Source organism: Plasmodium knowlesi (genome assembly GCF_000006355.2).
Source record: "Plasmodium knowlesi strain H genome assembly, chromosome: 14".
Classification (NCBI taxonomy): Eukaryota; Apicomplexa; class Aconoidasida; order Haemosporida; family Plasmodiidae; genus Plasmodium; species Plasmodium knowlesi.
The window spans coordinates 2,070,388-2,095,804 of NC_011915.2; the positions used below are offsets into that span (position 1 = coordinate 2,070,388).

Sequence of the window (25,417 nt, forward strand, 5' to 3'; positions counted from 1 at the left end):
CGTCGAGTACGTAAATGCAGATGGGGCAACTAAGAACCAAACGCGCTTCCATGAAGAGGTATAAACGGACGAACAGGTGCACAGAAGCACAGACAGACAGACGCACACTTACGTGCTTAAATATTAATGCACTCGCGCGTGCAACCTATTTTTTCGTAAGTACACGCATGCATCGGTGGAAAAAAATAGACACATCACAGTCCTCTACAAAGCAATTTCTTTTTTTTTTTTTTTTTTTTTTTTTTTTTTTTTTTTTGAATAATATCATATCTGCTCATGTTCCTCAGTAATAAAAACGTACGGAACGAAAAAACTCACGACAAAGCCATACACACTCATCTATCACTATGGGTTGCACTCGAAGGAGCTCCTTAAAGTGTACCACTGGTCAGTAAAACCGAAGTGGGGATGCAAAAGCGGCATCAAAGAGATGTGTACGCGATGTTCAAGTTGGCCTTCCTGACGGATCACTTCTTCTGCTACCCACTTGCAAAATGTTCAACCCTTCCCGAAAAAATTTAAAAGAAAAAAAAAAAAAAAAAAAAAAAAAAAGGGGGGAAGTGAAAAGGGATGGTATCCTTCTTCATATGTTTACGACACACTTCCATTTTTAGTCTAGTCACCCGCCCCGTCGAAGAAAACAACCTGGAGGGAGCAAACATCACAAAGTAGAAAAAGAGCGGATGGAAAAATTCGAAAACACTTTCCTCTACAATTTCAATAGTTAGTGAGCACCCTTCCGGACATGATCAGGGTCCCTTATGTCCATTCTTCCTTTCGATTCAACTTCCCTTTTTTCTATGAAGTGACCGTGTCGCCTTTTCCTGGGTATCCTAAGGCTCTACAGTGTTCTGTGTTTCCTGAGTTGGTTCAGGCTCTACGGTATTTTGCGTTTCCTCAGTTTGTTCAGGTTCTACAGTTTTCTGCGTTTCCTCAGTTTGTTCAGGTTCTACAGTTTTCTGCGTTTCCTCAGTTTGTTCAGGTTCTACAGTTTTCTGTGTTTCTTCAGTTTGTTCAGGTTCTACAGTTTTCTGTGTTTCCTCAGTTTGTTCAGGTTCTACAGTTTTCTGTGTTTCCTCAGTTTGTTCAGGTTCTACAGTTTTCTGTGCTTCCTCAGTTTGTTCAGGTTCTACAGTTTTCTGTGTTTCCTCAATTTGTTCAGGTTCTACAGTGTTCTGTGTTTCCTCAGTTTGTTCAGGTTCTACAGTTTTCTGTGTTTCCTCAGTTTGTTCAGGCTCCACAGTGTTCTGTGTTTCCTCAATTTGTTCAGGTTCTACAGTTTTCTGTGTTTCCTCAGTTTCCACTATATGCTTAACCTTCTCGACTGCCACGTTTACCTTCTGTACGATTTCCTTTATTTGGGTGACATCCCCGGAGAGCCCCTGGACGATTTCCTCCATGTGGGCCATGTCGTGAGTGATATTATCTAGCACGTGGTGAGCTACCTCGTCGATCATATCCTGAGTAATATGATCCGCGACCTCCTCAACCATCTGTTCGGTCATTTCATCCTCATCGTTTTCGTCATCTTCCAAGTCGTAGTCCATCCCCTTAATCACTCCTCCACTGTGTGAACCCTTATATATTTCCTTCTCATAGAAATCAATTTCTTCAATCATGTTGTCTATGCTCGTCATGAGGCTGACGTCTTCCTCGCAAACAGAGCCTCTCAACATATTGGAATTGAGTTTAGCAGATTCAAGGGTGACGCTTTTGGGAAGTGCCTTGTTCTCTCCCTTCTTTGTCTTGTCCTCCTTATTTCCAAACTTCTTTGGGAATAACTTTTTCTTTATGACGATGAGTAAATATCGTAATTTGTTGAAGAGTATTTTTATTCCTAATTCAAGTCCTCCTTTTTTAAGTTCATTGAGATATTCTTCTTCTGGCACTTCACTTGGTACAGGTTCTCCAAACTCTTTTGCCTTTTTAGTCTTGTAGCTTATGTAGGCTTTGTACAAAAGTCGTAGCAAGATATCCTTAAGTTTACCCAGGACGATTCCTTTAAGGCTGGTTATCAAAAATTCATATGAAGACAATTCTGTTTTGAAGTGATCCAATTTTTCAATGGTTGTTCCATCCGCATTAGCAGTTCCATCCTTATTCGTTATCATTCCTTCAATGTCCACAATTTTCTGTCCGATTTCTTTTCCCTTTTCTATGAGGCTAACTAACTCTCCACCAATTCCTCCTCCTTCTTGCATCAAGGTGTTCTTCACAACGTCCATGAGTCCTTCACCATCTTTAAATAACCCCTTCATGCTGTTCTTTATAACATCTTCTACACCGAGATTTCCTAACTCATAGTTATTTTCACCATCAGTATCTGTTACGTTTCCTAGTTGGATAAGTTCGTTGCCATTTTTATTTGTTGTTCCTTTTAAGTGAAACATGTCGGGTAGAATATTATTTACCTCATCGTCATTCTCACTTAGATGTTTTGTTATAGCTTCTTGGCTCTTCTGTATGTATTCAACACCGTTCTTTAGGGATTTCATTTTTTTATTCAACTTATGGACCATGGCGTTGTCTCCTCCATTGATTAACAAAATGGCTTTATTATTCTTTATAGTGTCAATCATGTTTTTTATTTTTTTGATTTCTTGCTTGTGCAACTCCAAGAAGTTGATAATTTTCTTCAACTCCTCTGTATTTGGTCCATACACATGTTCATTTTTTCCCACCTTCAAGTCACTCATTAAATCTTTCAACATGGTCATGTACTCTCCATCCTTCAGCAAGTGTTTGCACTCTTTCATTATCTTTTTGCATTTTTCATTTTGTGCTCCTTTTTTCTGAGTTAAACAGTACTGGCATTTTATTACTTTAAATAATTTCTCGTAATTGTTCACCAAGTTCGCGTCGAAAAGCTTTGAGAAGTTCTTCTTGTCATCAGACTTTGCTATGTGTCCCTTCACCAGGAACACCACGAAGGAGAAAATGATGATGCTCACGCGCATAATGTCTGGTGTTTTTGTATGTGTGTGTATGTCTGTGCGTTTGCAGGGTGCTCCGCCTGAAAAGGGGGAAAGTGAAAAAATGTTTTTTATTCTATTACTATTTATTTTAAACAAAAACCCGCGTGTGTGTATTTGGCCAATTTAACCAATTGACGACACGTGTCACGACGTCATGCGTGAAAATGCGAGCACATACAGATTGATAAATTAACAAAATTGCTTTAAAAAAAAAAAAAAAAAAAAAAAACAGAACAGAACAGAACAGCAACGGCAACAGTAGCTGTAGCAGCGGGAATTAAAAAAGGCTAGACAGCTAGCTGTGGCGAAATACACTTGCACATGCTCAATTTTTTTTTTTTTTTTTTCGATCATTTTAGCTAGCTGTTGCTTAGAGAAAATTGGACGAGCGAACAAAAAGTGCGCTCGCCTAAAAGGTACATGCATGGGAATACCCGCAGCGCAGAGTTACACATACAGGGGAAATACGTTCGTATTCCATTTCTGCGGAAGTGTAATTGCGTGGGGGAAAATTACCTTCTGTGCGTACAAGCGAGGGATGGAATTGTCAGCACGCTATCGCTTCTTAAGTCAGTAAAAAAATTAGAACAAAGTGGTGATAACAACAGAAGCAATGATAAACCGGATAAGGTAAATGCTGTGCGAAGTCAAAGCGATGCCCCAGAGGAAGCTTTGCGTTAAGATGGAAAAAAGTGTGTGAGTGAAGGGTGACTTTGTCGCGTTGACAAGTATGCAAAAAAAATGTGTTCCGCCAAGATAAAAGTTGGGGGAAGGTGTGCGCGGGAGAAGAAAATAATAATTTGGGAAAATTAAAAATTGCGCACATGGAAAATGAAAAATGAAAATGTAAAAGTTAATGTGCAAAAATGAAAAATGACAAAAGAAGAATTGCCGAACGGTGGATGTGTGTTACGCTACCATCTGTATTCTTGCGCTCGGAACTCTTTTGAGTTAATTCTACCCCGTGAATGTTTGCCCATTGTTCTATTGAGAATGGCTGAGCAGAAAAAGGTGAGGAACCGGAAAAGGAGAAAAAATAAGGAACCCAAATCGTAATGCATCCACTATCCTCCGTCCATCATCATCTCATCATCATCATTATTTTATTTTTTATTTTCTTTTCACAAAAAAAGGTGATCAGAAATTTTATATAAATCCCGAGAAGAAATGATCCATGGATAATAGAGCAGCAAAATATTGCTATAGTGCACCTAGAATGTTATTTCCTGTCTGTGTGCCGATTATTTATTTTTTTCTTTTTTTGGACAAGCGAATATCGTCATGGTGTGTTATGAGTGGTACGTGCGGCGCAACTCAGGGAGGAGCTTTCCGCGCTTGCTTCCTGCATGTGTAAGCGGGATACAACTGCTCAGATCTACTCTCCCACGCCATGTACAATATGACGACCTAATTCCCGGCCTGATCCGAGGAGACGGAACTTTGCAGTGCACCGCAATGGGAGGGAGCGAAACATTTCCTTACGCATGCGCAACGAAGTGTGCACCGTTTCCAGGCGAGAGCTGTTAGTAACTTAACCCTCCGTTCGTCCATTCCTCGGAGCTCAATGGATGCGCGTAATGTGTACATAATGTGGAAATATATACATATGCGTTTTTGTGTGCGCGTGTGTGTATGAGAATAAGCACAAGCGCTGCGTTCTCTCCATCCCACGTGATAAAGCTTAATTACAAGTGATGAGAAATGGGGAAAGAAGATCAGCCATTGGTACACTTCCGAAATGTTCACTGTTAAGAATTGAGCAGCTTTTTTTTTTTTTTTTTTTTTTTTTTCCTTTTTTTTTTTTTCCTAGCTAGCCAAATTAACATTACTCTGTGTGTGCAAAAAAATTTGTTCTTCCTCCTTTGGGTCCTTTCGACGAAATTTCCTCGTAGGACGTGCTTACGAAGCGACCGCTCGATGTATGACGCGGGTATATGGCATATCGACGATGAGCTGGAAAATGTGGTACACCTTTACAACGTGAGAAAGGGATCTCCTTCCGCATTCTCCATCAACTGTGGGGTTATGAAAAAACGGAAAAGTATGTAACGAGGAAGTGCAATCATCTGTTTATCCTTTGGATGGTTATTAAAAATGGGACAACATATGGGATATGTACTTTTTTCCCGATTTTACTCCAACTTGGGAGGACCGAATGTAAAACCCGTCTTACGAAAATTCCTCCGCTTTCTTTCAAATTGGACGCGGCATTTTTCCAACTACATAGGAACAGAGTTCGGCTGTGCGTGAAAAAAAGAAAAGAAAAAAAAAAAAAAAAAAGGCTTAACCTGCAAGAGGAAATAGCTTATCAAGTCGGTTAAGTAATGAGTGGTAGTTTCGCTTACACACATAGTTGGTCAGATGAAGGGGTTATGTTTTGTGCAGATGGTATAAATGGATGAGGTGGACGCGGGGTTTATTTTCCTCCCACAGCAAGGTTAACAGACCGGTTAAAGTGTGCATATGCTCATGCGAGTTTGCGCAACAATAATTTGTTCTTTGTTTGTCAAGGTCTAACGTTCGAGCGCTCGATTGTTCGAAGAATATGTGCGATAGGTTTTTCTCCCTCTTTAGGACGATAAAAGGGGAGAAGATTCCAGGCGGACCGTCGTTGGAGGTATGTGGGTTGCGTAGTCAGCAAATGGGTAGAGGATCGCCTTCTTTCCACTTTCGTTTCATTGGATACCTTCCTCGTCCTTATCACTGTGGCTATATTTTTTTTTTTTCATCACCTTCACGATTTAAAGAATGTGTGGCTACATCGGTATGCACATTTTCGCGTGCGCCCTTTCCCCTGCAAATTTGTTATACCAATTCTGGAGTTCAGCAGTATAGGCGGGAGTTTTCCCTGTTCAACCTCCCCAATGAGTTGTACATATCGGTAAAAGGAAGTAAATCGAGTTATGCGCCCCCCAAATAAATGACAACTATTGCAAAATCTCGAATGGGCAAAAAAAAAAAAAAAAAAAAAAAAAAATTCCTGCTAAGGGGAAAGTCGCACATAGGACCCCTCCCCTATCGAATAATCAAGCAAAGAGTTCTGAAAAAAAAATTCCATGTTTTCTCCCCCTGAATTGGGTTAATATATCCTTTTTGCTATGTTTACAATAAGTCCTGTATGAATGTAATTTTTAATAGGGGATTTCTTTTTTTTTTTTTTTTATTACGCCTTTTGTGTTTTTCCTACACGGTGACTTTACATAACTGTGTACTTATGGGAAAATTTTCCTTGGCGATATCGTTCCCATTTGCCATTTTGAGAAGAACCCGTTTCAGTACATGCCGCTCCCCACAGAAGGTATAGGGGGAACGGATCGAGTCAGATGGGACAGAACGCGTGGGTAAGTGTCTGTCCTTAACGAATGATTGCGTTTTTGGAAGTGTGTGCACGGTAACATGTTAGAGGTGCCAGTTACCGGAAATAGGGAAAGGAGGCGAAATGGGTACGCCTCCGAGTAGTCTTCCTTGACAAGTAGCTTGTGGATAAAACGAGCTTAAACGATGTAACCACTTGGGAAACATAGCGCTAACGTGAGAATATGTCAAAGTTCCTGACGACGTTGATCTTCCTCTTTGCATTTTTACATGGGGGAGGAAGGTTGGCCCTGTCTGTGGGGATACGCCAGAAGGGGCCACGCCTTATTAATCGGCTAAGCGAAGTAAGGAGCATCCCCGGTGGAGAAGTAACAAGGGGTCCAAAATATAGGGTAAACACATACCAAAGGAAGAGAGAGGTAAAAAAAAGAGGAAAAGAAAATTTCTTCATTGGGTGTACTAGCAACCCCTCAGGAAGTCGCAAAGATGGTTATAGGCAAAAAGGCAATGTAAGAAGGAAAAAAACCTTCCTGTTTGACGAGGGAGAGAATGAAAAGATGGAATCCGTGGATCCAGAATTGTATGAAAGTCTAAGCGGCTGCATCGAAAACGAAATGAAGGATAACTATTTGGATTCGATGATTGAGTGTACGGAAGACGACTATCACTCGGAAGATGTTCATTACGAAGCAGATGACTTAAGTGAAGAAACAAAAAGAAAGAAGTATCACACTTATGGACGCAGGTTCTCAGATAAAGATTTTGGAGGAGATAACGTCCACAGATATTACCAACATTTACCCATATATTACGATGGAGAAAATGATGGACCAATGAAGAAATTTAAAAGAGTTTACAATGCGAACAAGATAGAAAATTTAGAGAGGAATATTAGAGAGGAGGATCTTTACTACCCCTCCGTCCCCGTACACTGGAAAGTCTATGTCTGTCTTCTCCTGGACAAGAAATATAATTACGAAAATGAAAATGATAAACAAGTTTATGAAAGATTTAATAAAAATGTTCGCCATAGATATGCTTTGGAATTCCTCTCTTGGGTGAAACTTTCTACAAGAATATACCAGAACACATCTAAAGTATTAATGACTTTCAATTTAAAGAGAAAGGAAAATATTTTTGGCAACCTCCTCTTTTTTACCTCAGTAAATCTACACTACGCAGATATGTTCTTGAAGTCTAATCCTTATGTGAAGCTAGGACTTTGCGAAGAATTATACTTATATGCCTATGAACAGAACAATGACCACTTCTTACTGGGTACCTTCCCAAACTTGTTCCTACAAAAAAATTATTTATTTATTAAATTTTTCAATCAGGACAAGTTAAACCACATTAACGATTTGTATGAAAAGCACATGCGTTTTTTTATTCGTTCTAATATGATTTTCAAGTTGGGCGTTTTGAAACAGGCTCCCAAGGACAACTTGAAAGATCTCTTTTTAACTACTAAGCAATACTTGCCTATCACTGAGGCCCAGACAAAAAACGTTCTGGCCCAATTCGATGAGGAGATGGGTGCCTTCGAGCACTGTTCTTCCGTGGAGGTCGACTCGGATAGCACCATTCGCCAGATAAAGAGTGCCCATCACAGGATGAACGTAGCCAATGAAGCGGAAAAAATGGACTCGGCAAACGCTTCTAACAGTGATAATGGCGATAACGACGCTGATGCCCGTGATGATGTTGATATTGGTGGTGCCCCCACCGGGAAGTTCGCGCGAGAATGTCTGGCCGAGCTCACTATCGCCAACTGCAAGGACGAGGAGGAGGCGCAAGAATTCCTGGAGAAGGATCCATACACCAGGAGTTGCCTTTACGAGAGCATTTTCTTTTGCGAGGTGCGCGAAGTAGCTCCGCACGTACAGTACACAGAGGGTTATATCCCGAAGGCTAAGAACTACATGGATTATCATCACGAAGTAGATACAAACTTAAACCCCAACTACGACCTGGAGGAAAAGCCGGAGTACATGGAGAACAGAAGTCTTGCCCAGAAAAAATTCGCAAACCACGAAAAGGTGGATATGGACATTTTGGATACCTTCATCAAGTTGAAGTATACCAATAGGGAGGTCGACTGTGAGGGCGGGGAGGCAGAACAACTGGCACCTGAGAAAGATCTAACAACAGCGGAGAATGAATCCGAAGCTACAGTTGAATCCTCCCCACAACCTCCTATCGCGCTTTTCAACTCGAGGAAGAAGAAAAAAAGGATGAACAAACGATACAGGGTAAAAATTGTTGACTATGAAAACGAATACATGGAGTATCTTTGCAACGTTCAGAATAATAAGATCGTTCACCTTAAGAAGGAAGAGAGAAATATCCCTTTGGACGAGGTGACCCCCTGTCCGTCGAGAGATATTTACGATGTCCTAGTGGAAGATATGAAGAACCCAAAAATATACCGGAAGAAGGATATCATCCTTGTCGATAACACACTTCAATTCTTCGATCACATTTTTTTTAAAGACTACCTATCTAATTTTGTGTACATTACTCTCCCACCGGGTGAATTTATTGAAGAAGCATATGCCATCAAAGACGAAAAAAATTATGATTTTACTATTTTTAACAATTCTCTAGCTAGCCAAGAGGACTTCCTAAAAAGACAGAACTACCAGCCGAGGTTCTTAAAAGGTATTTGGCTGAAAAAAGATCAGTCCAAGATTTTATTTTACGACAAACAGAACAACGCACTCATGTATGGAACAGGAATTGATAAAACATTTTCTTGGGACAAGAAAGTTCACCCTCGCATTATGAAGAGAGCACTGATAAATATGGAAATCGCTTTGGAAACCATTCGACAGGGAAGCTGTATCCTGAATGATGATATTACTGCGAATCAAGAAACTGAGCGAACGATAAAGGAGTACACGAATGAGTACACTTCGTTCGAACAACGGTTCACAGCACCACATAACCAACTGGTCTCGTCGCACGGCTACCCGGATTACAAACCCCCCCCAGGTGGGTCGATCGGTGGATTATCTGAGGAGTAATTCGCCCCTCGCCAACGCGTTATCGCGAATGAAGCAAGGGAGCAATACATCCCAGGCTGATTCGTCATTCCGCCATTTCGTCTTTTCACCCTTCAGGACTGGAGTACCTGAACCCGCACATCTGGGAGAAGACACCCGAGGAACACAAGGAGCTGATTCTGGATACGGACCGAGTGCAGAAGATCCACTCCAAGTTTCTGAAGAAGTTAGAGCTATACAAGGCGTCGATTGACGACGACCCCTTCACGCAGGAGGTACCGACAGAGAGCGATATTTTAGGAAATTCCAACATGGTACAGGTGGACTACCTGTGAAGTTTGCTTCATACAGTGACCTGTCCTTTCATTTGTCGAAAATTTGCATTTACTTTTTCTCACTCCTTACGAGATGAGAAACATCTCTCTCCCATATTTCACTGTCATTTTTTTCTCCCTTTTTTTTTTTTTTGTCATTTTTTTTTTGTGTGTACATTTTTATGTACGGTGTGGCGAAAAAAAAAAAAATAATAAAATAAAATAAAATAATCAAACAACGCATATATGCGTATTTTTCACGAAGACGCTATGTAACGAAAGTTTCTTTGGAAAATCTTCTGGACGTGATATATGCAATTTCGCGATTCCCTGAGGAAGACGAGAAAGGGCTCCAATCGCGGGTTCACCTGGATCCCGTCCTTCCTCCTCCTCCTCACCTTCCTATATATGGGAAGTAAATAGTTATCATAAATGAATACAAGCAAAAAGAAAAAATGTACATTCATGGAGAGTAATGCATTCGTATCTAGCCAATATGGTTCGTCCATGGTTTCTAAAAATATGTGTAAGTCGGATAGGAAGGTTTGAGAGTGGTACAATGTTGTGTGCATGAAGTACAGGAAGATCTGCTGAATCCTCTGAAGGTCTGCGTACTCCTTTATCAGATTCAGATAAGCGTGTAGATATTTTAAAAAAATCCTTCTGTTCATTAGTAAGATACTATAACGCATCTGCGTCTGTAGGAACTTGACTGTCTGGAGGTAGACATTGGTTTTCTTTTCCGTGGGGGTGTCTTCGAGGTAACCATCACTACAGTCTTCGTAGTCTGAACCAATGAAGTCTGCGAAATCCCCATCACTAAAATCTTTGCCGACATGGTTATCGACATGGTTATCGACATGGTTATCGACATGGTTATCGACATGGTTACCGACATGGTTATCGACATCGTTACCGACATCGTTACCGAAATCGTTACCGACATGGTTACCGACATGGTTACCGACATCATTGCTTGCGTCGTTGCGGCTCCTCCCGTCGACAGACAGGAACTGCGCCTCCCCCTCTGGGAACCCCGTTACCGCGTTGGGCACCTCCTCATTGGACTTCCCCCAGGGAAGGTGATGTCTCGTCGCTGGACTGCTGTGTGCGTGGAAATGGCTATTAGGCTCATCCATATGGGGACTCACCCATGGCACCTTCTCACTTCCCAATTGAGGGGTTTGCATCCATTTGCCCTCCAATTGCGTTGACTCTCCCCACATCACAGTGTCCAACATGGCTTCCTTCAAAGGAGGATCCCTTAATCGTTCCCCCTGTACTGGGCTTGCTAAATGATTTACCCTGATACCCCCTTCATTGATATCTTTTAAAAGGCAATTTTTTCTCTTCGCAATGGAGTACATCTGATGGGCCATATTTATGTTTGGGGATAGGTCAGATGTTGTGTTGACAGTGGAACCATTCTTTTCATCTGAGAAGAAGTACTCCTGGGGTATCTCCCCTTGAATATTTTCTCCTCCTCCCTGCAGATCTTTACCTTTAGTTCTGTTTTTCTCCTTCAACAACTTTTTCGTCTTTCCCCTCGTCGTCCCCACATCCTCAAAGATGTCATCTCCCTTGAGTAGCTCTTTTATATCAAAATCGTATACGCTGAAAAAGTTGCTGTACGTGTAGAGGTTTCGTAGTCCCTCTTTCTGTATTGCGTGAAGGTTTTCGCATGTGCTGATGTATGCGTTCGCTCGTGCGACATGTGCGTTTCGACTGAGGAAAGCGGCACCATGGACGGCTGTATCATCCACCATGCTAGCATTCACCGTACCATCGTCCACCTCCTCGATCTGTACATCACAGTAGAGCGACTTGTTGTAGTACTGGTTGTCCAGACGGGTCGCCAGGGTTACCCCGTCATCATGGTGTAGATGCTCACTTAGCGAGATGATAATCGGATGGTTACTAATCTGGTGATCCCCGGTCCCTCCCCCTTTAACAATCAAGTTCCTTCGGATCAGAAATATCATCCCATTTTTGAAGTATACAAAAATACACATGTAGCTGTATAGGAAATTCTTCTTCCTGTATATCGAATCATACAAAATATCACTTCCCTGTATATTCCTGTTGAACACATCGTCCATGTGTCTTTTCCCCTTCGTGGGGTGCAGACAGTTCCTTCCATTTTCATCACCCACTAAGCAATATACATCTGCTTGATCTTCTGTTAAGAGGTGAGCAGGGTAATGAGTCCACAGGTTCGATACGTTCGCGGGGACGAGAGAAGAAGGCATTTTCATTTCTCCTTCCAACTTGGTTCCTTGACAGTAGACGTTGCTACTTCCCAAGGTTATATTGTTCTCCACAGGGAGAGTCACTTCACCGATATCGTTGCTCACATGATGCTCGTAATCACCCTCCCCTGCGAGTCGCCTCATGGTTACTCCTCCTTGGTAGGTCTTAGCCTCCATCTGATATTCCCCCCCGAGGTAAAATGGGTAAGTCTTCATTCCCCCCAAAGCATTTTCCCTATTTATTCGCCCTACGTTACCTGAGAATTTCATCCACTTCAGATTCACCTTCTCTGGATCATCCTCTCCGTTATTAATCTCACTGGGGTGTTCAAAAAAGGTCATATATTTTATTAGCTTCTTAATGCCCTTTTCGCCTTTTTCTCCTTTCTTTTTCTCCCTCTGGATAGTCTTCGTTCTGGGCTTCGCCTTCGTTCTGGGCTTCGTCTTCGTTCTGGTCATCTTCTTCATCACCATCTTCTTCTTCTTCTTCTTCTTCTTTTCGAATTTCTTCAGCAACCCATTTAAGATATTTGCCCCTCTGATGCGACCCCTCTTATGGTTGCCCTTTTTTCCACTAACCACATTACCCTTTCCCTGTTTAGCTAGCATATGCCTGGCAAAATTCCTCAGACATTTCTTCCTCTTCTTGATCCCCCCCTGGGTAGCACCACTCCTGGTCAGTCTCTCCATGAGATTGATATTCATGTTTTGCACCTGGACTCCGATTTTAGACGTGTCAATTTCATACAACAAGGAAACGGTGCAATAATTCACTAGTTGGTAAATGTAGTATCTGTTCTTACAGTCATGAAGGTAGAAGAACGTGTAGGTCTCCGTCCCTAGGTGCAAGCTCCTTATGATACAAATATCACAGATGTCTGTTGTCAATGGAAAGACAAAGTTATATAATACCAATCTACTTTCTATATGAAACACGTTAAGTATGTACATCCCATTTTCTGATGTTACTACGAAGAGGTAGTTACCAAAGAGAGCTTGTTTAATGAATTTTCCAACCACTTCATCTTCCCACAATAGGTAAAAGGGTTTCCTTCTTCTCATGACATGACAACCATCGTCGATGGGATTGGTAATGCCATCCCCCAACATACAAGAGATGGTACAATTTTCTGTTCTACTGTCAAAGAAGAATATTTTATTTTTATACTTCTCCACGTGAATATTATCCGTATGGTTTCTGTCTCTCTGTGCAAAATCAACTCGCTCATCGACGCTGCAATTACTTCTATTCATTGCATTATTGTAAGTGTTCTTTCCTTTTTCGTCGCTGATGAATGCATCTTCCTCTCTTCCGGATGAAGTGTACCTATTTATGCATCTCCTCTCCCCTTGTTCGCAATTCCTATTGAAGGACCCACCCCCTCTGATGATTCTTTTCAATCCCTCAGTTGGGATCCTCTTACTACTACTGTTGTTTCCTGTGTCGAATGTATACCTCTTCAATGTGTTCCCGCTTAGATAGTTTCTGTTTTCATTTTCTTCGTCATGATTTTCCTTCTTTACACCGTAGGGATTTGTCTCGTCTTGGTCTGTGCCTTCCCTCTCAGGCCAACCGTAATGCTCCTCCGTTTCGAACAAGTCCTCTCCTCCAACCCGTTTGGCGTTCCTCTCGGTGTAGTTGTGCGTCCCGTCCACTTCTCCGTACAGCTGCGTTCGCCTCGATGATTGTTGCATCGGAACGGTTTCCTTCGGGCTTTGTTGCACTTTAAGAGACTCCAGGTGCATTATTCTTGTAGCCCCTCCAGCGTTAACTCCTTCCCCTTCAGAATCGCCGACATCTGACTCCTCTCCTTCCTCATCGTCTCCTTCCTCTCCCCCTGCAATCACATGCATTTCCTCTTCCAAATGCTCCTTCACTTTGTCTCTGTCCACCCTATCTACACCACCCAAGGAACCGCGCACCCATGTGTCATCCCCTTGCATAACATGCTCACGGTTTACCACGCTTGTCTTAACTGGTGCACTGTGAAGCCTCTGATCCAAAATCCCATTGGAATAAAGAACCTTTCCTTCCAGTTTGCCTTTTTTTTTTGGTTGTTCTCTTTTCCTACGTTCATATGAATTGTATGGAGTCATCCTTTCGAAGCTTCGCTTCTGCTTCGTTTTCATTTCCTGGTTACTGATGCTACGGGTATCACAGGACTTACCAATAGGCTCTCCAAATTGACCATCCTCCAACTGGCCGTCTCTATAGTCATCATTAAGTACACCGCTACGCGCGTCCATGTACTCATCAGCGCATTCACCACTATACGCTCCGCCACTGTTGTAGCCATCACTGTATTCATCTTCACGTACACACATATTATTGTTCCTTCCACGGGATACCAGTTCTCCATCATTTAGCCATGAGCTCCTCACTACACCATCTTTCTTAATGCTCTCACATGGTTGTGAGAATTGTCTCTCTTGAATCTTCATCCCATATTTCGGCGTCACGTTTGTCTGTTCCTCATTGTTACAGTCCTCAAGCCCTTCACTTGTGTAGTTCCCTTTAGCCTGGTTCGATCTAGACAATTCTCCAACGTTAACATCATTTGAAGAATAAAATTCGCCACTTCTATTTTTACCTGTACGTATTTCCTTCTTTCTTATATTGTATGAATCCATAATTTCCTTGCATCCTCTGGGTGGCACCTTTGCCACCAGCTGCGATTCCTCCACGTACCTCAACTCTGCATGAGGATTGAAGTTTTCCCACTCCCTGTCTGAATCCTTGCCGGTTCTGCGTTTCTTAGGCCTCTTCTTTCTTTTCGCGCTGGGACTTTCGTTCAAACCTTCGTTGGCATCTCCGTTAGGACCTCCGTTGAGACCTCCGTTGAGACCTCCGTTGGGATCCCCATTGGGATCCCTGTTGGGATTTTCGCTTGGATACTTTTCGGCCTCTTTTCTGGCCTCCCTCTTGGCTTCCCTTCTGGCCTCCCTTCTGGCTTCCCTTCTGGCCGCTCTTCTTGCCTCCTTCTTAGCTTCGCTCGTTTCACTCCACACTCTATCCTGTACCTCCACTCTCAAATTCTCTCCCTTCTCCTCGTTCTGGATATCCTCCATTGAATTTCCCATGTGCCCGATTTCCTTGTCTTCACCTCCTTTTTGTTTTTTTTTTCTTGTCTCTCTCCTTGTCTCCTTCCTAAATGTTGGTGCACAATCCCCTCCTTCCACCTCCGCCCTTTCTCCCGCCGGGTCCCAATTCAACTGTTCCGTTGACTCCATAATCTTTTCCTCTGAAGGCCTCTCAGAATACTCTCCTTTTGATTGCTCCACTGGACGTTCTGCCTGTCGATCTGACAGCACTGTCCTTGCTGCGTTGGCTTCCTCCACTTGGCGGTCACAGTGTCCATCAACCGTTTGGTTCGTAACCCCCTTGACCGTTTCCACCCCTGTTGCTCTCCCTTTTTTCTGCCTTTTCTTCCCATCCTTCACGCCTTCCTTACTATCCTCTTTAGCGCTTTCCTTGATACCCTCCTTTCGCTCCCTCTTGACTCTCTTCTTCCCTTCATCCCCCTTGGCACCCCCCTTGGTGTCCCTCCTGTTGGCCCCGGAACTCTCCTTCTTAACTTTACGTTTCTTTCTGTCTTCATTACCCTTTAAATCTGAGAGGCGCATATTCCCTTCTCGTTCCTTCTGCACCGGATACCTCGAATTCCCTTCCACCTTGTTCACGTAACTGTCCATCCCTCCACAGTCTTCCATTCGGGGGAGTCCGCAGAAATCTTCATCCAAAAGGGGTATGGTGGTAGCAGCATAGCTATCCTTATTGTAGTTGTTTCTTATAATGTCCAGAATTTTCAAGTCGATATTTTTATTACTCTCCTCCATGGACTCATCATCATTGAGTGAATTCATGGGGGAAGACCTGCTTCCTTCCTCGTTTGCCAAGTATCCGGAGGATGTTCGACGAGGTCTATTACTGTACATATGATTGTTGTCGTAGCTGTACTTGTTACTATTTTCATTGTCCTCATTAACGTATTCTACGTTCACGATACTCAGATTTTCATTACTAGTGAGGTAACGCCCCAGCTCCAAGTGACTTTCTGTGTATTTCCTCCCTTTCTTTTCAACGCTGCTTCTCCTCCTTGTCTTTTTTTCTTTAGTACTTTTTATTTTATTTATTTTATTTTTTTCGCCTCTTCCTTTGCTCTGCCTGTTGCTACTGCGCGGGTTACTGCCAAACGGTGGATTACTATCTACGCGGGGGTTACTATCTACGCGGGGGTTACTATCCATGCTGAGGTTCCTGCCCGTGGGGATGACCTCTTTACCGCCTTTATCGTTGTCGACATATTCTCTCTCTTCCTCATCTTCTCCGATGTCAACTCCTTCCTGCTCCTCCTCCTTCTTATCATCATCGTCGTCGTCGTCCCCACCGGCGTCGTTGTTGTGGCCATTTCCCCTCCCCCGATCCCTGTCATTCCCGTCGTCCTCGTCGTCCCCGTCTCCGCCACTGCACATCGTCCCATCCCCCCCCACACCACTACCCATAACAGATCCGCTCATCCCCTTATTCACCCTACCACCACCCCCGCTATAATTGCTCTGTCCACTGTGCCCTCCCTCACTGCTAACCTCCTGATGTGATTCCGCGGCTGCCGCAAGTGCCTCCCACAGAGGGAGGACTCCCCTCAGTGCAAACTCGACGCATTTGACAACTATCCAAATGAACCACCTCATGAAGGAGGGAAAGTCGTAAATATACCTGACAGTCCTATTACGATATTTTCTCTCTCCAGAAATGGGATCCTCTAAGAAAAAATTCCATTTCAAACTATCACTAAAGTAAGGATGAATATCCACGTTGTAATTACAAACTGTGCACTGTAAAATGTGTATAATTTCATGCGACTTTGTGTTTTCCACAACATTTCCATGCTCATCGTAGAGGTACTTTATTTTGGGGGTTATTCTGTTCTTTGGTTTCCTTTCTACAATATCCTTTCCGGACTTGACTTTCGGGTTGTTCTGTTGTACCATATCCGTTGCATGGTCTCGGTTGCACTTTAACGTAATTTCGTTAATTTCAAGGAAGACTTGGTTGTAAAATGGTCTCAACTTCAAGGCCCGTATGTTTATTTGTACGATGTAGACGGAGCCATTGGATGCACCAATGACGAGTTGATCAGATGCACTCGACCAACTTGCGTCCACTGCACAGGTTTGCTCCTCCAAGAGGCTCTGTATTATTAGGAAGCACTTAGCATACCTGTTAACTTTTTTTCTTTTTTTCCGACTCAGTTTGTGCGTTTTCCGACCGGGAGGGTGCTCACTGTGCGTACCGTAACTCTGTTGCTGTTGATGTTGATGTTGATGTTTGACAACTTCGGAGGGGTGCCTACCCTGAACCATGTGAGGATTCCCCTGGGGGGGATGCATTTTCCCAGAGTACTGAACCCTTTTAAGGAAAATTTTCCAGAGAGAAATGATTCCATTATCACTGCACTGGCAATACAAGCTATATAATTTCTTCCTCTTCCGATCTATAAAAACCTTGTCCCCAATTTTCGCGACTCTAATACAACTGCTGTGCCCATCGAGGAACAACCTCCTCCTGTTTATCTGGTCGCTATTATTAATTTTTAGAAGGACTCCACAATTCCTCCCATTATTTGGAATGTGTGTGATGCTAGCATACTTCCCGAAGGTGTCAAAATAGATGTGTCGAATAGTTGGGGTATCAATATTTTGATTCGTCTCGTTCATTTGCTCCTCATACAAGCATTCAAAATACTCTCTGTTGATGCCTTGCGACTGAGTGAACTCTCCTGCCTGATTTGTATTTGTGCAATCATATTTAGGAGAACATGTATCTTCCTTTTCTTCTTTCTCGAAACTCCTCTTACCTTGTCCACCACATGTTAATAAATAATTTTTCTGCTCCGGGTAAATGTTCATTTTTCTCCATAGACATACGATGTTATCACTGCTCTGTGCGAGAATGCAGTTGTTAGTTGGATGAAAGGATACCCCCTTGATGTTTTCTCTCGTTCCTTTAACAAAGAGCTTATGAGAAATATAGGATTTCTTCAGGTTAAAAATGTATACCATACCTTTGGACACTCCACATACCACATGTTCATTATCCCTTGACCAAGCTAGATCAAAAATTTCTCCACTCTCTAAGATTTTGATGTACCTCGTAATTTTCCACTCTTCTCTATTGTTACTATTACCTTGGGTGGAGATATTTCCTACTGTGTATTTTGTGCTTACTTCCTTCGGTAAGTTTTTTATTTCCTCTCCTGATACTTTTCCATTTTTTTGAGAGTTCAATTCGTAGCATACCAATGTTCCTCCGCTATCGCAACTGGCTAAGTATTGCCCATTGAAACTCCACCTTATCGTATTAATGTACACCAAGTTGTGGTCATTGCTAATGAACAGAAGCTCGATGTGTATCTTCCCCTTTGAACTTGTGTCGTACACAGGGATACGATATATTTTTATCTGATGCAAACTGGAAATTGCCAAGCGGTTGACGGTCGAACACGGTTGGAAGTCCAAACTCGTGATCTTCTCGTTTTCCGAATTCAGATTCAGCTTCTCTGTATACATGATGCAGGGGGGGGGCGTAGCAATGGCGACTGTACATGAATCGTCAATGTCGATCCTTGCCACTTCACAACGCATGGAAGACTCACTTTTCCTACATGCCTCAGTTACATGCGTGTGTCCGCTCTTATTGGCTAAGAGGGCTACTTGGTTACTTGGCTACTCGATTATTTAGCTACTTAGCTACTTGGTTGCCTGATTACTTGGCCACCTCTCCCCTTTGCCAGTCCGTCACATCACCTTTCTCTTCACACTAGAACAAACGAAATACAAAAAAAAAAAAAAAAAAAAAAAAAAAGGAAACGCGCCTAGGTAAAAATTCAAGCTCAAATGTACAAACGAACGAAAAGGTATAAACACTCAAGTGAGCGAATGGGAGTTCACTTCACATTGAATGGCACAAAAGGATGATGATGACGTGGATTTCCGAGCGATGCTTTTGCCAATATTACAGTGCGACATTTCCGTGTTTATTCGCAGCAGTTTTTTCCCCCACATAGTCGTCATACTGCCCGCGCGGGTCGATCAGGCCTCTTCGGAACCTCCCCCTCCCGCTTTTTTTTTTTTTTTTTTTTTTTTTTTTTTTTTGCACCTTCATGGGCTGCACGCTAATCGGGCTCACAACACACTTTTCATTTACCAACTTTGTCATGCCAACGCTACATTCCCACATATGATCAACGGGAAAAATTTTCTTATCACCCTTATACCATATGCATTTGCCAAACAGACAAACAAAAAAAAAAAAAAAAAAAAGTTACCTTAAACAAATTGGTAAGCAGAGCAGCTACATGGCATACTCCCTTGCGGTGACTTGTGCAGTGGGAAAAAATATAAATAAGTTGAAAAGGAAAAAAAATAAAATAAAATAAAATAAAAATGGGTCCGTCCACTTCTCCCAGACGGGTGAATTACATTTTTTTTTTTTTTTTTTCTCTCGGGGGAGCGCCTTTGTTTTACCCCCTTCCGCTTGGCCACTTTTCTGAGATCCATCCATCATTTGGTCCCACCCCTCTGCGCCGTGGCCCGCCTTTACAGACTCCCACGCCACAAAAAATTTTAAAAATGAAAAATAAATGTGTAGCTCTCTGTCTGACAACACAGTAGGATGAACAGATAATCGAATCAACGTGGGCTGCAAATCTTAAGTCACTTTATGCAACGATGAAGTTGTACAACTAACACCCAGACAGAACTTAAGGACAAAAAAAAAAAAAAAAAAAAAAAAAAATGTCCTTAACGTTCTTGTACATTCCTATCCCCTTTGAAATTCTTCCTTTTTTTCTTCAACATAATTTCCAAACTTCGAGATCTTGCAGAATAGGGAAAAAAAAAAAAAAAAAAAAAAAAAAAAAGACAATAGGATGCAGCGATGAAGGGGGATCGTGAAATTGTCATCACAAAGGGGGTTACTCCTGGTCAAAACACAAATGTGGCTTACCCCTGGGAAGACGAACAATGAGCCTGGATCGTTTCCTCTGTGAGCTCAGGCACATTCGAGTTCCGTTTCTGCAAAAGGTGTAAAAAGGATAAAGGGCGATGGAAAACTTACGTTACAACAATTCATTTCTCGCAATGGTCTCAACTTCACGGTTCATTTCTTCTACACATGGGTGCACATACCTGTGTATTCGCGTCTACCTGCGCGCGGGGACGAATATACTTCTTAAGCTCATCGTTTAGATTCTTCCTTTTCTTCTCTCCTGAGCTAAGCCCTTCCCCTGAGGATAACTCCGCGGGCAATTCTGGGAATTTGACATTCTTGAATAAGTAAAATGACATCTCCTGGGGTGGTGAGACAATGAGGGAAGACGAAACAATGAGGGATGATGTACCTGTGGTAAAAACGCGATGACCATTCATGTGTGTCCCCATCCTTCCTTACCTTGAGCTCCCGCCGACCTTCCTGCATAAGACGCCTCCTTTCCTCTTGGATATCCTCGGGCGTTACCCCTCTCTGGCCTTTCAAAATTGAGGAGGGAAAATTAAATAAGTGAAAATGTGTGTAGTTGTTGGAATAATATCATGGGGGGGTGTCCCTCCTCGAGTGGAGTTCCTATTTGGCTACTTACCTTTCTCTTCGTCGGTTAGCCTCCTCCTTATGTGGTGCGTGTGGTGGTAGGCCTGGTCACGTTCTCCTTTGGCTGAGGCAAGCAGGAAAAAATGAATAGATGTGACATAGATGTGACATAGATGTGACATAGACGCGACATAAAAAATGCAACACGGTGAAGACACCACAATGCCAGTTCTCACGTTCATCTCCCTAACGCAACATAGGGGTGGCTACATCAAGCAAACATACCAGTGTACGCCTCGTTGTAAATGGTGTCGAATTCCTCCTTCACCTCTTCGTACTGATCCACATTGAATCGTTCGTTCCTCAGTTTCTGAAGATGATAGGAAAGGGATCCATTCAGTCTATTGTATGTATGTACATGTGCGTTATGTACACTCGCATGGACATGCTTGCATGCGGAGACATGTGTACATAAAACACGCATATATACCTTAAAGTAGGCAAACCGGGCATCCTCATCGTTGTTTTCTTCAGAATTCTTACTCTTTCGTTCATCTACAGGGGAAGCTGTGGCGTAAGATGGAGAGTTCTCCAAATTCGCACGCCTTCTCTCCCCCCTCCTCCTCTTCGCTTCTGATTTTTTCCTCACGTCCAGGTATTCCTGAAAACTTGATAGGTCCTGCGTGGAAGAAGACAAGAGTGGGGGTGGTGAACGTATATGATGGGGATAAGCTAAAGACATTGTTACAAATGGAATTTTACGGATGACAGATAATTGAATGGGATGGTTTGCCCATTTTGAAAAGCTCCATGAGTTTTACATCTGATAGGTCGGTAATTTCCTGCGTGGTCAAATGAGGGGAAAAAAAAAAAAAATGTTCCACTATGTTGTTCAGTATTTACAAAGGATGATGTTACTTATCGACTCATGCTTCTTTGGTCCACTCGTCCATGGAGACATCCTTATATTAGCTCTCCTCCCTTTTAATCACCTCATCTTTTTCCTGCGCAGTTTCTCTGCGAGGGTGGGCTCCCTTCTTCTGCATTGCTATTTCCAAACTCTTGAGTAAAAAAAAAAAAAAAATTAAAAAAAATTAAAAAAAATTAAAAAAATAAAATAAAATAATAATAAAATAAAATAATAATAAAATACATGAACAACTCAGGATTGGACACACATATGTATGAAGGGGGACAGAAACTTCCACTTAAGATGCACCAAGGATTCATCATTTGAGAAGCTACTCCCTGTTCTTCCGCTTACCTGTTTTATATTGAATGGATTGTAGAAGCCAACTCTCTTGATTTTCAGCTCCTCGTTGGTAATGTTGGACCAGAAGTCTCCCAAATTGAGTTCTTCCCGTTTGTACACTTGAATGCCCTTGTACAACTGTTGTTTCGGAGAGGGGGTAGTGGAGGTGTAGCGGTAAGAATGTGGAAGCACTTCTTTTTCTAGTGATCGTAGGATGCCCCGCTGAGGGAATATCCCTCCATCCCCGTTTTTTTTTTTTTTTTTTTTTTTTTTTTTTAATGCCTACGTTTTCATTGATGGGCAGAATAAAATTGTTGGGCTGTCTCTCGATGTAGTTTATGAAGGTGTATCCTCCGATGGCCTCAGGGATTTTGAAGAGAAGGCTTTCGGCCTGCATGAAGTGGTAAAATGGTGATGTAAAGGCGTAACGACGTAACGACCTGGTGAAGCGACAATGATCAATGGGCAATGTACAAATGAGGGCGAAGCACAAAGCATGGCAACGCTGTGGTGGTGGGCACCTTGATTATATCCTCGTTCACGTCATGGTCGTCCAAATTGATGCACACGTTCTTTTGCAGTAACCTAAAATGGAAGGAAAAAAAAAAAAAAAAAAAAAAAAAAAAAAAAATTAACACTAAACAGCAGGGCAACTATAACGAGAAAATGGCTTGCTCTCCTTGTCCTTTTTTTTTTTTTTTTTTTTTTCCTTTTCCAATTTGGTATTCTCCTTTCGGAGTAGAAAGAGCATTAAACTTCGTACGTTTAGACAAATCGCCCTCTCCCCCCCTTTTTTCCATCGCAAGTCCTCACCTGGAATACTTATTGTACATCTTGTTATAATTGGAAATCTCCTGAGCTGCTCCATGTTTGTTCATTTTTGCCATGTAGTGGAAACGAAAGGAAGCCAGGGGTTCATTGTTTTCTTTTATTTCGACGAGACTGTTTTCATCCTCTGTGATGTTGTGCAGATCGTTCTTCAGATCGTTATTTATTGTTGAGTGTTTTTGGAGTGATCCGTCGTAGGAATCAGCCGGGGAGGCCCTTTCTTGAGTGTCTATAAAATAGGGGAGAGTTAGAAAATTTAGACGGAGAAAATGAATGCATACTGGTGCCTCCCTCTATATGTGCGTATTTACACATACGCTGATTGGTTACCCTCCTCCTCTTCCTGCTCCTCCATCCAAATAAACTTCTCCTCATCCTCTGGCAGTTGGGATCGTCTCTACGGGGGGAATTGGAATACCGGGGGGGAGATTAAGAAAACTTGAGGAGTGCAGATTCAATAGAACTGGACAGTGTAAGCATGCACTACTGGGCGTACCCGAAACCTCTGGAGCCTCTCGAAAACATTCCTCTGTCTCCTCTTCATCTTGGCCTTTTCTGTTGGGATCATCACATCCGAGTACTCCTTGGGAATGTTCATGATTTTCTCCTGCTCCCTTTGATTTTTTAAGAGCAGGAAGTTTCGTCTCCTTTCCCTCAGGTAGGTAAGTATGGCACTTCTGTTTCCTTCCTCCACCTAGATGTCAGTGGATGTGTTATTGTTTGTGCATGTGTGTAGGGTGGACAGGGACAGATTCACCATGGGAGTTTTAAATAGGAACATACGAAGGAAAGAACACTAAACAGAATGTTCAAACGCCACACGGGTGATATGGACAAGTGTATATTTGTGTGTGTGTGTGTATGTATGGAGGGGGTCACTACATTGGGACAATCCGAAGTGTCTTTTTTTTTTTTTTTTTTTTTTTTTTTTTTATCCTTTCCTTCCTTACCGTGTTATAATTAAAGTGCTTGTGTTTCAGGAGGTAGTTGTACATGTAGAGGAGTGCGAAATGGAAGTAGTTGACCTTTTCTATCACGTGTCGGAGCTCCAATCTGTCCATTTCATTTCGTCTTGTGTAGGCCTTGCTTACCTATGCGGGGTGAAAATGAATGTATATGCACATATGTTTGTGTGGGTGTGGGTGGAGTCTCCAAAAAGGGGCACTCTTTCCGTGCCATTCCCTGTAAAAAGTATAATCCGTTTAGCTTTACATGGTAAAATCCGATCATCAATCTGGTGAAGTCGGAAAAGTCAGGTTCGCCTGTATATTTCTGGGGAATCAAGGGAGGGGTGGGATATGAGCAGGAAGAGGAGATCGGGAAAGACACAGTTGTGAGACGAACGATTCGTATATTGTGTGTCTAGCTTATTCTATCGAGTTGATATTTCTTATGCTTTCTCTTTTCCTCCTTCGAAGGGTGGTTATTACCTCCAGAAAACGCTTGCACCTGCTCTTCTGATGACAGCTTCGACACGTCTGAAAAAATAAAATAAAAATAAAACAAATAAAACGAAACGGAGAATTTTTAGTGAGAACAGATGGGATGTCCTCAACGGGGATGCTCATTATCAACCCTACATGAACTTCCGAGATGTTGAAAAAGTATCTCATCCTCTTGGCCGAGTTGACAATCTTCTTGGGGGCTACATCCGGCTCTATGAGGACGCTGAGATGGAGAAAAAAAAAAAAAAAAAAAAAAAAAAAAAAAATTCAAAACAGTTCATTTTTTTTTTTTTTTTTTTTCCCATTTGGGTGGTATTGTTACCTATTTTTATCCCTCAGTATTACAGGGCACTCCGACTTGACAATTTCCTCCAGTATTTTTTTGATTTCATCATTTTGGAACTCTTTACCACCTTCGTAACAATATTGAATGAAGTCTTGCATCTCGATGCCGATGCTGGAGAACCAGATGGATTTCTTCAACTGCGGCGAGTTTATGGGTGGGTGCCGACAATGTGTTAGCAGGTGAGCAAGGAGAGTATGTTGGGCATCTCTTAGGGAAGGCGCACTGTAGAGGGACATTCTCCTCTCAGAACAAACTACTCCATATATACTCTTTCCAAACTGACCTGCACCTTATTCTTGGGGTCGTTGCAAGCACAACAAATGGCAGCAAAACTTTCGAAGTTCTTCATGAAATTCAGGCACCCGTTAAGTAGCGCCTTTTCATCGTTCACTATGGTGGCATTGCTCAGGAGAAGGTGCTGATTTGCTCTCAGATCAAAATTGTGGACAACCACAGAGGTATAGAAGGGGGATTTCCTCACATGGTGAATGAGATGGTGGTTGTTCTTCCTTTCTGGAGTGCCTCCTGATAGAACACTTCTAAAGAGGATACTTTTCGACGAACCACTTCTTGACGGGCATTTCCTCACTGCATTCATTTTCGTAAAAGCATTTTTGTCCCCGTGTGTACCTCACACATGCTCCCGTAGGTTTACTCCAGGTGGACTTCCAGCGGGGGAAAAACGAACAGTGATACACGCTCTACAGATGTTGTAGAATGTGTGACCGCAGGGAGGTTCGACTGAGCTGTGATGGTGTTGCATGGTGGAGGGTATCTACTTAAAGTTTACCCACTATTAAGCCAAAAAAAAAAAAAAAAAAAAAAAAAAAGAAAAAAGAAAATGGGGGCTCCCACGAATGGGTTGATTATTGTGGCATTGTTTGGCCCATTTGGGAATACGTTCATTTGAGTTTTTTTTTTTTTTTTTTTTTTTTTTTTTTTTGATGTTATCACAAAATGGCTAGTCGCCCTGGGAACATTCATTTATCGCTAGTTTTCGCTTCCATCAAGGAGATTACGTTGAGTATGATAAAATTAGTGCACAGATAAATCACTCCGTTGGAGACCACCATGTGTATGCCTGCTGAACTTTACCACGTG

General features: G+C 42.3%; 4 protein-coding genes across 4 annotated transcripts; 1 reads left to right on the forward strand and 3 right to left on the reverse strand.

The window, feature by feature from the left end:
• Positions 1-833: 833 nt before the first annotated feature.
• PKNH_1448000 (merozoite surface protein 9) lies at positions 834-2,957 on the reverse strand (the record flags this gene model as incomplete). The annotated part of the gene is made up of 1 exon (XM_002262321.1): positions 834-2,957. One exon carries the CDS (start codon positions 2,955-2,957, stop codon positions 834-836), a length of 2,124 nt encoding a protein of 707 aa, XP_002262357.1.
• Positions 2,958-6,514: 3,557 nt separating this feature from the next.
• Positions 6,515-9,630, forward strand: PKNH_1448100 (uncharacterized protein; the record flags this gene model as incomplete). Its single annotated transcript, XM_002262322.1, has 2 exons — positions 6,515-9,284; positions 9,413-9,630. 2 exons carry the CDS (start codon positions 6,515-6,517, stop codon positions 9,628-9,630), a joined length of 2,988 nt encoding a protein of 995 aa, XP_002262358.1.
• Positions 9,631-9,866: 236 nt separating this feature from the next.
• On the reverse strand, positions 9,867-18,428 carry PKNH_1448200 (WD repeat-containing protein, putative; the record flags this gene model as incomplete). The annotated part of the gene is made up of 1 exon (XM_002262323.1): positions 9,867-18,428. One exon carries the CDS (start codon positions 18,426-18,428, stop codon positions 9,867-9,869), a length of 8,562 nt encoding a protein of 2,853 aa, XP_002262359.1.
• Positions 18,429-19,661: 1,233 nt separating this feature from the next.
• Positions 19,662-24,914, reverse strand: PKNH_1448300 (conserved Plasmodium protein, unknown function; the record flags this gene model as incomplete). The annotated part of the gene is made up of 21 exons (XM_002262324.1): positions 19,662-19,737; positions 19,867-19,934; positions 20,049-20,210; positions 20,311-20,387; positions 20,498-20,569; positions 20,731-20,815; positions 20,936-21,124; positions 21,267-21,287; positions 21,438-21,506; positions 21,710-21,835; positions 21,984-22,088; positions 22,219-22,282; positions 22,511-22,754; positions 22,856-22,922; positions 23,022-23,219; positions 23,476-23,616; positions 23,738-23,797; positions 23,956-24,003; positions 24,106-24,193; positions 24,293-24,453; positions 24,600-24,914. 21 exons carry the CDS (start codon positions 24,912-24,914, stop codon positions 19,662-19,664), a joined length of 2,436 nt encoding a protein of 811 aa, XP_002262360.1.
• Between the last annotated feature and the right edge of the window lie 503 nt (positions 24,915-25,417).